Genomic DNA, 15,367 nt, shown 5'->3' on the forward strand with positions numbered 1-15,367 from the left:
TTTGTTTTTCTATATGTATGTGTATAGGGATATGGGATAATCTCTCAATTCTTTGAGAAACAGTGAAGTATATAGATGGTGGTCTAGGGAATTAGTGCCTGCCTTGTAAGCATGAAGAGCGTATTCGATCCCTGAGGCCCACGTACCCAGCTTAGCCTTGCAACGTGCTACAGTGGAAGCCCAGGTCTTAAAATTTAAGGTAGAGGATCCCTGAAGTTGAGTTCTGACTTTCATACGCATGTTCACATAGCCATATTCATGTACACATACACACAGAAACACACACACACACACATACACACCAGACAAAGAAAGACAGAGACAGAGACACAGACAGAAAGATAGACAGAGAAGGGGAGAGAGAGAGGGTGACAGACAGAGACAGAGAGAAGGGAGGGAGGAAATGTTCAGAGTGTTTTCAGCAGTATAGGTAAAACACCAAGGCATGTGAAAAAAAATCAAACTAATGGGAATTAAGCAAAGGTTTAGACTCAACTTTGTTTTGCATTAGTTATCTCATTCAGATATTAACTAGAAGTCATACAGTCTGTAGCCTTGCAACGTTTCCCCTTGGAGTTTGTTAAACTACTTACTATACATGTGCAGATCCTGGCTACAGATATAATTGCTGCCTAAGTTTGTAGACAAAGAAGAAACAAAAAACAAACAACAACAAAAAGCAGATGACCACTTATCAAATGACCATTTTTGGTGTGTTATTTTGATCTCTAGCAGACAGGTTTGCAATTAATTGAACTTCTGTTTACTTTTTTAGCACTGGGGATCAAACCCAGGCCCTGTGTGCCAGGCAAAGCCACTTCTGAATAACAGCCCATGCCCACACACGGATGTCTGTGACAACCATGAAATGCCATACCTTCACAGTTTTCACTATCATGACCACCACAAGAGTGCCAAGCTGATTCAGAGAGGGACATGGAAAAGCGGTTATGGGGATGAAGTCCCTCCTCACGGGCCAAGCGCCCGCCCCTCCCTCGCGTGTGGCCCCGCTTAGTCTCTCATGGGTGCTGCATTGGTTTCCCAGCTGAGAAAAATGGAAGCCAGGTAGACTGTTTCGGTTTGTCAACTATCACACCTCCCACAAATAGAAACCCAGATCTATCGGAATCCAGGCTGCTGATTCCACTTCCTTCGCCAGGCCATTTTGTAAACAAGCTGACGGTGAACGGTGTCGCGGGACATTAGTTAGTTATGGCTGCAGACAGCATGAACTCGGCTGATCTTGACACCGTTTGCTAGTGTTCTATCATCACATTTAAGAGGAAAGTAAGACAACTTGAGGGGCTGTTGCATGACCAAGCTAAGGTTTTAGGTCACAATTGGTTTCCTTAGTGATTGGGAAGCTGAACCAAAATTTAAGGAACAATTGAAGAAACTTTCTTAGGCAAAAGTATGGACGTGAAGAGGAAATGGTGGCAGGACGAGGAACATACATTCTGACTGTGTGAAGTGAGGAGAATCCACACTGTCAGGGTGTCCAGGAGGGCCAATCTGCAGGCAAGGGGAAGTACTTTGAAATCCAGCAACCCAGAGAATCCGGGAAGCAGCAGAGATGTGCTAGTTCCAGGCAGCCAGTGAGGAGAGAACGGAAGAGGGCAAGCACAGTAGCCTTGGGAAGCTGGGTTTAGAAAGTGAGAAAGCCTAAAGAATAAAGTTTGAGGAGAAACTTTACTTGCTTGTTTGAAGGGAGGAAATAACCTCACATGCTGAGAGCAGGGTTAGAAGAAAGATGGTTTAAATAGAAGAAACTTAAATGGGGAGCAAGAAAAATCTAGAACTTGAGTCTAGAACATTTCTGATGACTAGGAAGAAGGCTATCATTTTCAATGAAACAGGGATGGAAATGTAGTTAGAAGGGTAGGAGAAGGGTGAGGGCAGAGAGCTTGGCACCATAGCCAACCATTCTTTCTAGAGCCGGAGACAAGGACATGGGTTGATATGGGGAGCCGGCAGGGGAAGAAAGACATTAGCTGGATGTGATAAGATGAACTCATAGAGACACAGTGAATACAGCCCTGCTGTGGTTGAACTCTGTAACATATAAATGACTTTAAGATTTAGCGGAGCAGATACCAATTTTAGAACCTAACACAGTATTACCACTGAAACACAAGGGTCTCTAAAAGCAATGTTTATTTTAGAGCCAGAGCCTATTTGAGCCTGGACCCACACTCGGCAGAGTCAACGTGGCCTCTGTGGCAGACAGCTTTCAGTTAATCACCTCCGTCACCCTTCATGTTCCCCTTGCATCCAGATTAACCATTTTCCTACACAGTCCTATCTTGGCCGTCTGTGAAAAGCTTAAAGAACTCATGGTTTTATTCAACACCATGTGCTAAACCGTCTCAAATATATTTGTGTTCTGGAGAAGCTAAACAGACCATAGAGAGACTAAATAGAGTATAAAAGACACACATTGCCAGGTTGAGCAGAGACAGGGGTCAGGGGCCAGGACAAGCAGGCTGGTCCTCTCAGGATCTGCCTAAACAAACACGCCCAAGCTTATCACAGAAGGGCTGGATTCCCACCCAGAGTTACAGAATACACTGGGGGATCACATACTGAGAAGGTTGTTCAGGATGCTGAGGGTAGTGGCATAGTAAGCAGGTCCTTCCTCGGCAAGAGATAATCTCTTTATATAGTCCTTGGTCTAGACAGTTGTTTCCAGTTCAGACTGTGGGTATGTGAAGCAGCGTTTCATTGTTTGGATCAATACCAGTGATTACTTCTGAAGAGCAAAGTTATCACTCTCAAGTTCCTCGCTTTGCATGATCTCGTCTGAAACACACAGGGACCTGAGAAGATGCTGGGACCAGGGCTTGTCTGTGATGAGGAAAGCCAGGGACCACTGAGGAGCCATCCTCCCTTTGTGGAACTCCCATCCATCTCTCGGTAGAATTCTTGAGCAGCAAGAAACTATTTGATATGTTTTGGCAATCAGCGGGTCAGATAGAAGAGTTAAGCAATGAGGGTGTGTGTAATCTGACATGATTAGACAAGGCTCTTTAGTACCAGAACATTCATAATGACACAAAGAAAGAGTATTAATAACACTTTCGTAGCACGGCAGCTAGCCATTTTATATTTCCTTTCTTTAATCTTAGTGTTTTCCAACAAATCGTGGGATTTAATAGCGTGTTTTGGCAGATTAGAGGATTTATGGCCCAGATGTTTTTTGTTCTAAAAATGGATTAGGGTGTAAAGTTTGCTGGAATTCATGGAACATGTTGAGGCAAGCCGGTCATTTTCTGTGTGATTAGTGCCTGCCTTCTGTCTCATAGTCCTCCATCTGTCACAGCTCGCCAATGGATCTGCTTAGATTTAGCCTCATGTCACAAACAAGTCCCTTTTCTGGGCAATTTCATATTACAGATCCATCCCATGCCATTTTATGCCCCAGTTAAAAGAGAGAGAGAGAGAGCCACAGAATATTAGCCATCCTTTAAATATTTGCAAATGCACTGTTTTTTCCCCTCTCAATGCTCTACCCTAAAATAATGCAACTCTGCACAGAAATGAGGAGCAAATAAATAAATGAAGAGCAACAGTTGAGTTGGAATCAGTTTAGAATCCCTTAGCTCCCTTTCTTACTACCCTTCAAAACTATTTCCGCGGGCTCTCTCTAAGCCTGAGGTGGGGAGTTTCAGATCACAGCTGCTCACTTGACTGTCTTACTGAGAGTGAGTTCAGAAAGACTAAAGTTAGCAGTACCCACGATGTCTTACCAGTTGCAGGCTCCCAGAGACATTCTGTGCTTGACGTCTAGTCTCATGGTTCTTAAGAATTTAGATGCACAGCAAACCATTGCCACCTGTGGTTCATCTTCATAGCAAGTGAATTTACGGGCGGTGGATGGGGGTGGTGTTTCTTCCAGTCAGCTAATAAAGATTTATTCCATCTGTCTGTCGCAAGCCTGAATGTACGAGCCACAAACTCTGACCTGACTCTTTTGATATCTGAGAGACTTGGTGATTCTCAGGGCACAGATCTATGGTAGAATGCACATGACCTCTGCATGGGGGTAAAATAAAGCCATATATTCAAGCTTTGGAAGACTCAATGCTTCATGGTCAGGAACATGTGCTATTCTTGCAGAGGACCCCAGTTTGGTTCCCAGTAGCCATGTGAAATGGTTCATAGACATGTGTGACTCCAGCTTCGGGGAGACTGAGAACCTCTTCTGGCCTCTGTGGGCGCTGCACTCACATAAATATGCACACATACAAACACACAGAGACACGTACACACAAGTACATATGCTTGCAAATTCAAAACAAATTCAATCACTCAGGTATTGACCTAAAAACCTAGGTAAAATTTTATTTTAAATTTGTATTTAGAAGTAACTAGACATAGTGTAAGCCTATTTTTTTCCCTATGGGTATTTGGCAGCATTTTCAGATACGACGGTGTAAATCAGTCACCCCCAGTTGCGTGCTCATTCATTTATTACAGAGAAGTTCCATGAAGACACTAGGTTCTGTCAGATCCTAGCCACCACCCCACTCCCCCAAAAAAGTAACGGCCATGGCCAAAGTGAGCCTGTCCCTCTCCCGTGCATTTTGTACATCTGTTGTGTCTCATCCCCAGGTTATTTAAATGACCATGATGCTGTCACCAAGGCAATCCAAGAAGCTCGCCAGATGAAGGAGCAACTCAGGCGGGAGCAGCAGGCGCTGGACGGGAAGGTGGCCGTAGTGAATAGCATAGGTCTCAACAACTGCCGGACAGAAAAGGTTAGTGCAGGGAGCGCTTTCCTCTCTGGGAATGCTGTGAGCACAGGGATGCTCGCCTTCTCCCATCCTTCTCCTGACTGTCTCCAGAATGATGGCCCCTCCGTGCCCGTCTCCCATCAGCAAGGAGATCTGGAGCCCATCCAAATCCAAACAGTCTAGCAACGGGAAGTGTTACACTATTGCACCCCCAGACCCTACGGGGGACGAGTGCTGCCCTTTTGCTGCCAGTGTGTATTAAAACAAAGTGGCATCTGTACTGCTGTGTCTGAGGGGAAGTTCTGCCTTCCAGAGATACTTAGCTTGTATTTGGGGATCAGCTGGATTTGAAAACACGGAATCTTCTTTAGTCAGCCTAAGCTTGGATGATACCCTGGCTCCTGAGCCTGTCATAATGTTGCTCCTGTCAAGTGTTAGGGACTACAGAATTGGAAAGTTTGACTTTATCATGAAACAAAATGTGCTTTGACCTTCTGTATTCTACCCAAAGCCAGCAGAGCATTTCAACTAGCCAAAGACACAATGGCTTCATGCCTTTTTATTTGCATGTAAGCTTTGTTTTACTTAGGGGGGAAAATGTCACTATAGCATGCTCGGAGTGGTGTACTTCTTTAGGTGGTATCGGAATGAAAGTGTGCAATGGTGACTGGATTGTTATCGTCCTACCGATACTGTGGGTAAGGGGTGGGGTGTGGTCAGCTGTGTATCAATGGTTTACAAGCCCATCCTCCTGAGGGACACCGAAGTCTGGCAGAAACTTCTCCGAATGAGTAGCTTGCTCCGACTGTTAGCTCTCTAGTTTGCCATGTGTTATAGAGAATTAGATAGCTAAGTGCCCCGAGGATAGCACAGGTGAACTTGGGGCATGACCCTCCCCAGCTGCTGCTCTCTTGGGTCCTCACATGAGTAAATCTCCAGGATGGAGAAACAAGCCCACTTCCGCTCCCTCTCCAGAAACAGCAGCAGGACCAGGATGCCGTCCCGCAAGCCTGCAGCTCTCCCAATTCTTGTAGCCCAAGTGAGACATTGGGACAGGAAGGGACGGCAGAAAGAAACATGGTGGCAGCCCTAAGAAGGAATGACAGCAAGCATGAAGGGATTTATGTTCAAATATTTAAACATTCTTGAAAGGCGCTCCAGCAAGAAACCCTTTCCCCTGCTCCCTGCGTGGAAATGAGTTTAACACTTGGCCAGATGCTAACGCGAAGTGACGGGAGCCATTCCTCGCAAGCATAGCTAAATCGCCACTATTTGTTAAGAGCTTTGAATTCAGCTGTGGATGCAGCAGATTGTTGCTTTCCGTGAACATCTGTAACCCTCCCCCTTGTTTTTAATCCTCCAAAGCAGAGACAACTCTACCTATCTCCCCCCATTCCCCTCCCCTGCGCTGGCTGGGAATTGTCAAGTGACAACCGCCCAAATCCTTTTGGACAGGAAGCCTTCATCCCGAATTCTATATACTTGCAAAATAGGTCTTGTGGTTGGATCCGGGAGCCCATTAAAAGCACTTTGATGGTATGGAAATCCATCTTCATGAAGTTCCCGAAGCCCCTAAGCAGCAAGCTGTTTAGTTGTGGTTACAGATCAGTCATTCACATCGGAGGGCAATAATTGTGCTGACGGCTTGTAAGGCAACAGGAGTACATAAAATAATCCCGGGCCCTCCACCATGGCAATGGGAGTTAATCTTCTCTAATACAGATCAGCTGTTGCGCTCCTGCACGGCTTCAGTGACTCGGCAGCCTTCTGTTTAAGTTACAGCAGTGCCGCCGCCTGCACTCCCTCTAGACCAGGCGCATGCATGCCAGGGAGTCCTTGAGGCCACTTCTCATCCCACATCCATATCCATGAGCATTTTGCTCTACCTTTCTGCTTAGTGCCTCTTGTTTGAGTGGCAGGCATCGCCATTGCCTTTGCCGGGAAGCTTTCCTTCCTCTTTGGTACAGTTGCAGCATCGATTTTTGAAAACCTGTTTTTGAAGGAATAACCTGCCAATTCCTGCAAAGGAGCAGAGTCACTGCCACTAACCTCAAGGTCCTTACGGATTGCCTTCAAAATCGTCTTAATATTTTTATCTCTTTAGAGTTATTTCTTAAAATTCTGTAATTAGGCAAGTGTGTGCGGGGGTATGGGTGTGGGTGAATGTGTGTCTGTTTGAATGTGCACGTGAGTACAGGTGCCCACAAACAGAGCCCTGGAGTTGGGGTTAGAGGGAGCTGTGAACCACACCCAAATGGGTGCTGGGACCCAAACTCAGGTTCTCTCCACTGTGAGCTCCTAACCACTGAACCATCTCTCGAATTGAGTCTTGAATTTTTATTTTTTTATCTGTTTTGAAGTGGAGAGCATATGAAAATGAAGGCTCTCTATCTAATGTGCCAGTGTGACACATCCTTTCCGTAAAGGCATGCAGCCCGAATGGGCTTCCCCCATGGCACTGCAGAACTGTAGGGGATCAATGGGTGTGCCACAGGGCTTGGTACAAGCAGGGACCGTCACGCACGCTGGCTGCCTTTTTCTGGTGGATACACCATTCTGCGCTGATCTACCTATGTCTCTGTAACCTCAGGGGATGTGATGATAATGTCAAGCTTGCATCTCTGCAAAAGTAATTATTCAACATTCACACCTACTGTGTGTTACAGACAGTCCTGTGTGTTGGGGGATTGGTTTTGAACAATAAAATATGAAACCTGCTGGCAATTTAGGTAAAATCTGTTGCATATTTTTGGGTGTAAGTCCCATCTATCAAGTGCAGAACCCAGGTTGCTTAACATGTCCTATCAATCATTTTACTGTGATGGCAAAGGTGAATACATGTGCTCCATGAGGAAATAGCATCATGTGCCTTGGCTGTCTTTCCCCAGTTCCTGCCTTTCTCCTAGGTTTTCAGAACCATGTGACTGCACTCACGGTCAGTTCACAGGCAGGTCAGCGGTTAGCTTGAAACTTCCCTCTGCAGCTCTCAGAGAGAGGCCTCAGTAGAATGAATGACATTTTCTCATGCCATTTGAAGTCCCCAAAGAATGCTATCTGCTACCTAAAGTGACCATCTGGTTGGAGAGATCACTGAGTGGTTACTAGCATGGGCTGCACTTAGAGAGGACCAGCGCTGGTTCCCAGCTCACATGTCAGGTGACAACAGGCGGGAATTCAAGCTCCAGCAGATTTACACCTCTTCTGGCCTCTGAAAGCCACCTACATACATGCGTGCACACATACAATTCATCCATTCACATACTTACACACACATACACAAACAAGTCTATGGTAAATAGGAGGACAGCAGTAAGACAGGAGGATGGTAGGTCGGGGTACTGAGCAGAGGGAACTGAAAAGGTCAGGCTCTACCCTTGTGCTGTACACTGGTCCCCAGCGATGCAGGTAGATGGTCCCAAGATCCAGATATTTAAAGTCCTGTACTGGAGATCTGTTCCCTCGGCTGTACAAACCTTATGCGTGTTGACTTTTTGTCACATATGAAGGTCTCAATTCTACATAGCTGTAATTGACCAGCAAAAACAATTAGAGGCATGAAGATGGATGAGGGCAAATGTTCGCCGGGTGATGTGTCCCGAAACGCACGATGAAAGTCATTTTTACTGAAACACATTCTAATTGAAGACTTCTAAAAGATTTTTTCACTTCTTTACTTTTCTTGGAAGTGTTCCAGCATACCCAAGAACTGTGTGTCAGGTTTCTTGGAAACTCTGGTACACAGTTATTTATAATTGTCATCCCTGGTTAATTATAGGCTGATTGTACATTCAGATAACGTTATCTTCTGCCATCCATCTCCGCTGCAGGTGATGCTGTAGCATACACCTCGGTGTGAGGGGTGGGAAAGGAGGCAGCTCAGGTAGAAAGACAGAAGTGTGTGAAGCTCTGCTTTCTTAGCCCAGGCAGGGCAGCCTCTGGACCACGCAGGTCTGAGCTTGGCAGCTCCCAGTAGCGATCGTAGAGCCTGGTTTGGTGCCGTGCTGACACCGCCAGGCAGTGTGACTGCATCAGAAGCTTGAATGCACATCAGCAAGGAGAAGCTCACTAGAAAGCCCCCAGATCCTTTCTCTCCTCCCAAATGTGGTTTTCCTGGGAGAAGTGAACCCCACGCTGTTGTGTCTGTTGGAACACGGTTCTCAACAAACAGGAGGAAATGTGAGTACAGAAACTTACACAAATAGTATTTCACCACCATCAAATGAGAGTGTTCAAAGGCGAGATTCAGTCATCCTTTTATTTCTCAGCTCCATGATATCTGGGCCGAAATCTCTAGGACTCTTGATTGTTTTCCCCTTTGGGTCACAAAATGATTGGTGTACCTACAACCAAACCATCCATCATCCAGATGGTTCAGGGCCATCTTTTCTTTGCTAAGCTCCGTTCACATGGGCCTCCCTCTGCTAGCTAGCTTCAACAACATCTCACTGGCTCCAACTGGGTCCTTATGAATGTAAGGAAATCCTCATAAGCTGCTCGCAAATCCTTTTCTGTAATGGAATTAGAAAATCTCTCTCTCTTTCTCTCTCTCTCTCTCTCTCTCTCTCTCTCTCTCTCTCTCTCTCTCTCGTCAAGCCACAATTTGAAATTAAAGATGGCCTTAGTAGAAGAAAACAGAAATGTCAAGTAGGTACTGGACAGCAAGAGGCGCTAGTCAGCTCGGCTATTGTGTTAAAAACGGCATTGGGGTTCACAAATATCAGCCTGAGTTGTTCTTCATAACCATTGCCCCTCCCTGCCTTTAGCTCTCCCAGCGCTACACATCCAGGGCCTAGTACCTCACCTGTGGCTCACAGAAAATGAAATAACATTCAAAGCGTGGGCACAGGAAAACACTGCTTGACGACAGGCCAGACCCTATGACTATGTTCACACACGTGTTTTCCATACACATTATGATGGACTCCTGTCCTGCTTTTCTTATGTAAAGCTTGTAAAGTAAGGAAAGCAAGCGCGCGAGGGTGCATTTATTTCCTAAAGCTGAGAATTTATTTACCAGACATGGCCTACAGTCCCTGTACCAACAACACTTATGCATGCTCTGCATCCATCTATAATTGCAAATCACTGCTAGGGGAATACCTCTGAAGCTCGAGAAAAATCCCTCGGCGGCTTTCCGTAGAGGGGTGAGTGCAGTGGTCAGTAGTGCACTTGTTTTAAATCACAGTTCACTCGAGAGCTACAGGAGTCAAATTCATAAGAAGTTCTACCCAGGAATACACAGGGTAATTTGCAAGCAGATTAATATGGTGGCACTCTGAATCTCTCCTCTCGGGAGCTTCACCCTCTTCTGTCCCTTTAACAGAGTACCAAACCTGAAATGACAGTGACCAGTGTTGACTTAATGCAGATGTTTAATAATGGGGAAAAAAGGTGGGTAGTTTGAGAGCATTATTTACAAATGGCAGTGAGTGCATCCGCTGGTACCCCAGTGATAATTTCCATCCATCATTCCTCACGGATGCTTTGCCAGCCATCTGATGGATGGGGTGGACGGTGTTAGCGCCTCAAAAACTGACACAGGGAATCTAACAGAGGTATCTGACACACACTCCTTCCTGGAGATAAAAGGAAGGCCTGGGAGGACTCTTGAGCTAGGGCTTTCCTTTGAAATAGTGAGCGGGAAGGAACACACACGTATCTCCATTCAGTAGAAGATGCTTTCAATTAATGGTCTCTAGATGGCTATTGTAAATATTGGTGTGAGCTAAAATGAATCATAGAGGCCAATTTACGACTGCATTTGTCAATTATTAGAGGATAGCTTTGCAAAAGAGGTAGGCATGGCAGGTAAGCCCTTCAGAGGAGAAAAGAGGGGAGGGTCTTCCAAGCCTGCATCTGTAAATCAGATTGGCTGTGTGTGTGTGTGTATGTGTGTGTGTGTGTGTGTGTGTGTGTGTGTGTGTTTGAGAGAGAGAGAGAGAGAGAGAGAGAGAGAAAGGGAGAGAGAGGGAGAGAGAGAGAGAAACATAAACAGAGAGAGAGAGAATGAACTTAATCTTTTCAATCTTGTGATTAGAATTTGCCTAGGAACCAATAAAAATAACAGAAGTAACACACGTGATTACTAATTTTCTTATATAAAAGTAGATCTATATTACCTTAGTCTTTACATTTGTATATAATGACTTAGTGATTTTTAATTAAAAGACATATAAAGTCTAGGGATGACTATTTACTTTTCTTTTATGATGGGAGTTTCTGTTCTCTGCAAATGTACGTGGCATGGCTAGAGACCTGCCGTCTGGGCGTGACCCTCAGGGAAACCAGACCAGGCTTCTGTGCACGGCACCATCTAAACCTCGGGTTTCCTTTGCTTTTGTTTTGCATTTACAAAGCCTCCTAGCCAGCAAACCCTTCTTATGGGACAAGAGTCGGGAGGAAACCCTTCGGTGAATATTATCAGCACAGAACAGCCAGTTTTCAAAAACCCAGGAGTGAAAAAGAGAAAAGAAAGAAAAAGAAAGAAAACAAACAAACAAACAAACACCAAACAGGGAAATGGGTGTTATGTTACCACTCATCCATCACCCTATCAATAACTCCGCTCGACATCCTTGACAGGCAGGAGCCAGGTAGAGGCGATCTCTGCATCAGGAAATTGACTGCAGGCCATCTAGAGCTTTTTGTCCCAGGCGGTGTTCTTCTGTATCTTTTCTTTTCTTTCTTTCTCTCTCCCTCTCTCTCTCTCGCTTGCTCTCCTTTCTGGGGGTATTTAATTGAAATACATGCCGAGTTTCCAGACTGCAAAGATCAGAGCTGTTTCTTCCAGCAGCGGTAAGTATGCATTAAACATTTTGATTTGTTTGAGTTTGAAGTTTGGTCCTTTTTTGCCATTTGCTTCATGGAGTTTGTGTATATTTACAGCCTCTGCATTTAATGGCCACATGCCTTATTTTCACAGATGGCCAGTGGAAGACTTTTTCTTTCTCTGAGTATAGCCTGCACTCAGTTTTGATACATTTGTCACTGTGCCACTACATGCAGCTAGCAAGTGCCCACGCTTGGTGGGGAGCAATTATGGTGTGAGGTTTTAAGGAGCTTTTTAAAGGTTTTTTTTTTCAGTAAACTTTTTATGGTTTAATTTTCAAGCCTGGAAAAGCTGTGCATGTTTTCAAACAGAGAGTCTTGTGTTCTTTACATCATTCTGGTTGGAGAGGTCAGGGCAAAACGGCCCAAGAAAATGAGACTCCCAGGGTGTGCCACTCTGGGTTCTCAGAGGCACTTTCACCCTGTCATTGTAGTGATTGAAACTGTCTCTTCATTTTAGGGGATGAGCAGATGCTAATAACAGCATTCCTGGCAGCACTGTATAGGGAACATTCTAGATCTCTTAAGAGTCTATGAAGTAATGCATAGATTAAAAATAAAATATAACGAAATATAAACAGTGTCTGTACCAAGGTGATGGAGTTAGAAATCTGCCTATGTAGTCTCCCTAAACACTGTGTGAGTGAAGACTGGACTTTCTCGGTGCGTCCAGAATGGCATCTTTCGCAATCTAGTCTATCAAGAGTTGTCTCCCCTTTCCCATCCATCCCCAAATCCTCCTCAAAATTATGTTCTTCCTTAGGCCAGATTCACAGGAAGACAGCGATAAAATAAACACCCCACATATGCAGTAGATGTAGTCACTATCATGACCTGTTAAGGATGATCTTACTGATATGGATTAGCACTATCGGGAAGACAGTCCAACTTTCACATTTAACGCAAAAGATACCATGAGATCTTCACACCTCTTCCCTCCCCTGCAAATGAGAAGTCCTTGCTCACACCCATGAGTCACGGGGACAGCAGTGGCTACTGGCTATTGATTTGTGTTCTGTGCCTTCATGTTTGCAGTGTTTCCACACATACTCTTTAAAGAGAACACGACATTTGAGAAGACTGGAGGAACTAGGTGGCAGATCAGTGTTTGGGCCTCTGTCCTTTGGCATTGAGCTTAATATTTTTTTTTTCCCAATGAACTACAAAGGCCATTAGGACAGTACCCAGAACCTGTGTGCTCAGCTCATGCCCTGAGATGGGCATAGGTATGTCTCAGCATAGTTTCCTAAAGCTTAGATCATAAAAGTCTCATGCAATAAGTCAGTGTCTCCTCAATTAGTACACTCCCCCAACCCGTCTTTGCTTCTTCTGGCTCCTTTCTCCCTATGCCAGCCTCTCCCCTAGGGAATGAGAGCCATAAAACCAGTAAGAATATACCCAATCTTATTTACATTGCATTTCCAGCCGTTCTGATAAAATACGGAGCAAAGTTTTCGCTGTTCATTAACACGGGATTTTAAGTGTATACTCCAATCTTTCTTTCCCTGTCTCTTCACCTAAAACTACCATGGATAATTGAAAAGTGAGCTATAACCATGGTGGACCTGTTTCTATTCATCAGATGCAGTGTTTCCGCACCAGCACCAGGACTCTATAAAACAGTCTAATTCAATTTATCCAGCTGAAGTAAGTGCTGGCTACTCAGGTCACATTTGTAAGAATGCTGACAGTTTCATAGCTTTTATCCATGCAAAGGAAAAATTAAAGAGGAAAATCTGGTGTGTTTCTGTACTCTGGTGATGGAGCCACCCATTGTTTATAGAACAATTATCACTGCACAGCATTCTAGTTCTATATGTGCATCTGGGTACCTCCAATACATACCAACTAGATGTCTTATATAGATTAGGAATTCTATTATTTTTCTTTGCTGGTCACCTGTAAGTCTCCCGTTAACCCTTGTGGTTAGATGCAGTGAGCAACACAGACGCCTGCAGGGTTGTAAAGGAACAGTAAATGTCTTCTTAGATGTTAGCAGTATCCTGACTGGCTGTGTACACAGACACTTAAAGTCTTGGGTCTCAGTTTCTGCTCTGACGGCCTTCTCTCTTTCTCATACACACACCACGGCCTAGAGGATAATACGTGAGCAATGCTGGGTTTTGAGTTCCAGTGTTCCTTTGCAGCTTCCTTGTGAATCCTTTATTCTTGGCATAATCGTCAGAGTGACTTTTCTGTTCGTGGCACACTCCGGCTACCATAGTACTGTCCTCTCTCTGGCAATGACACACTCCGGCTACCATGTTGCTTCCCTCTCTCTGGCAGTGAGCTTTGTGTCAAAGAACAAATTAATTTTGTTAGATTCGAACATCCAACTGTGTCCTTTATGAACTGCCTACGTCAGTAAGTGTCCTCTCAGAATAGATCTGAATAACCACTACTGGTTTGGCTTGCGACCTATTCGTTTAAGACGATGACTATATAACTTATAAACTATGTTTTCACCCAACAATTCCATGTGTATGGAGTACCTACCTATAAGGTTGAAATGTATTACTGAGTTGCTTTTGAGAAGTTATAGACAGATAGAGAAAATGCACAAATGTTTACATTTGTTCAAAGTATATTATGTCTGTCACATGGAGTTCAGTCAGGTTGGTGAGAAAAAGTGTAGGCTTTCAGGATTGAAAGACAACAAAATAGCCTCAGCGCAACCAGCCACGAGACCATGGATGCCTCCTGGGCATCTCTGATGGGCAGGTAGTCACATGGCCAACACTTAGACACCTCGAAGGGATGTAACATCTCACTCCCATTCAGTGGTCACAGCTCCATCCATTCAGTGACTCTTCATTCCGTGGTTCTGTATCTTTCACCTGATAATTGATAACCTTTGGTCAGCATTCTATTGGCCATGTACAGTAAACTCACTGGGCCTCACCAGGAACATCAGTTCTCCTGGAGCACGAAGCCTCTTATGGTATTTAAGGAAACCATTGTTATCGTCGTTCATATCTTAAGCTTCTTTGGGGCCTTCACATACTCTCAGTCACAACAAGCAGGATGTTGATAGAGTAATCCAAGCCAGTACTGAGTTCAAGCCATCACCACCGCCAACCTTCGCTTTCCTCTATTGCAGTTCTGACAGGAATACACGATGAAGGCACCATAACATTTCTCTCAGCTCATACAGTCTAGCTCCATGCCACTAGCACACTGTCTACCCACCGCCATTAGCTCAAATCCACAGTGATCACGACATGCATCCCGTGTGCCGGTATCGTTCCTAAATGTCCTTTCTTCATGAAAAGCAGAATGAATCGGTTCATATAGGCTTGTGAATACTTTTCATAAACCTTTTAAATATGTCTCCCCTTTTATAATTATTTTTTAAAATTTTAATAGGGAGTCATCAGTTGTCAGCCCAAATCATTTTATAATTTTTATTGTTAAGCTGAGCGTAGACACTGACATAGGCACTGGGAGTTTCTCTGATCTTCCCATAGACCTTCAGCCCCATGACACCTTGTGGGGAAGCATGTCTTCCGAGCGGGTTCTCGTCTGAACACATTACCAGGTGAAACTGGGCATCTGACTTTAGGGGATAATCACACTTCAGGGAACATGTCACGAAGTTAGCAATCAGATTTCAAACCAGGAGATCATACGTGCAACAAAAATCAAGCCTGAATCTCAAATTAAAGTTGTGGGTGGAGAGGCAGAAACTAAGGCTGATTGTTTCTCTGACTGGACCAGAGGACATACAGGCACAGTTCCAACCTCTGGATTGGCAGGCCCCTACATCTCTGTGGTTTTCTCACTCCTCAAGGGCCTCAGTGTCTGGG

The 15,367-nt window shown here is 44.7% G+C and overlaps 1 protein-coding gene across 6 annotated transcripts in view; it reads left to right on the top strand.

Annotated features, from left to right (window-relative positions):
- The window catches only part of Sox5 (SRY-box transcription factor 5), a 982,978-nt gene that overhangs the window by 945,879 nt on the left and 21,732 nt on the right, over positions 1 to 15,367 (top strand). For all 6 annotated transcript variants that reach the window (XM_048432629.3, XM_048432630.3, XM_048432628.3 and 3 more), the window contains one exon: positions 4,612 to 4,757. In XM_048432629.3, the coding sequence (XP_048288586.1) occupies positions 4,612 to 4,757 (146 nt within the window). The remainder of the gene's footprint in view (positions 1 to 4,611; positions 4,758 to 15,367) is intronic.

This window comes from Myodes glareolus, chromosome 3 (assembly GCF_982192425.1).
Source record: "Myodes glareolus chromosome 3, mMyoGla1.1, whole genome shotgun sequence".
NCBI lineage: Eukaryota > Metazoa > Chordata > Mammalia > Rodentia > Cricetidae > Myodes > Myodes glareolus.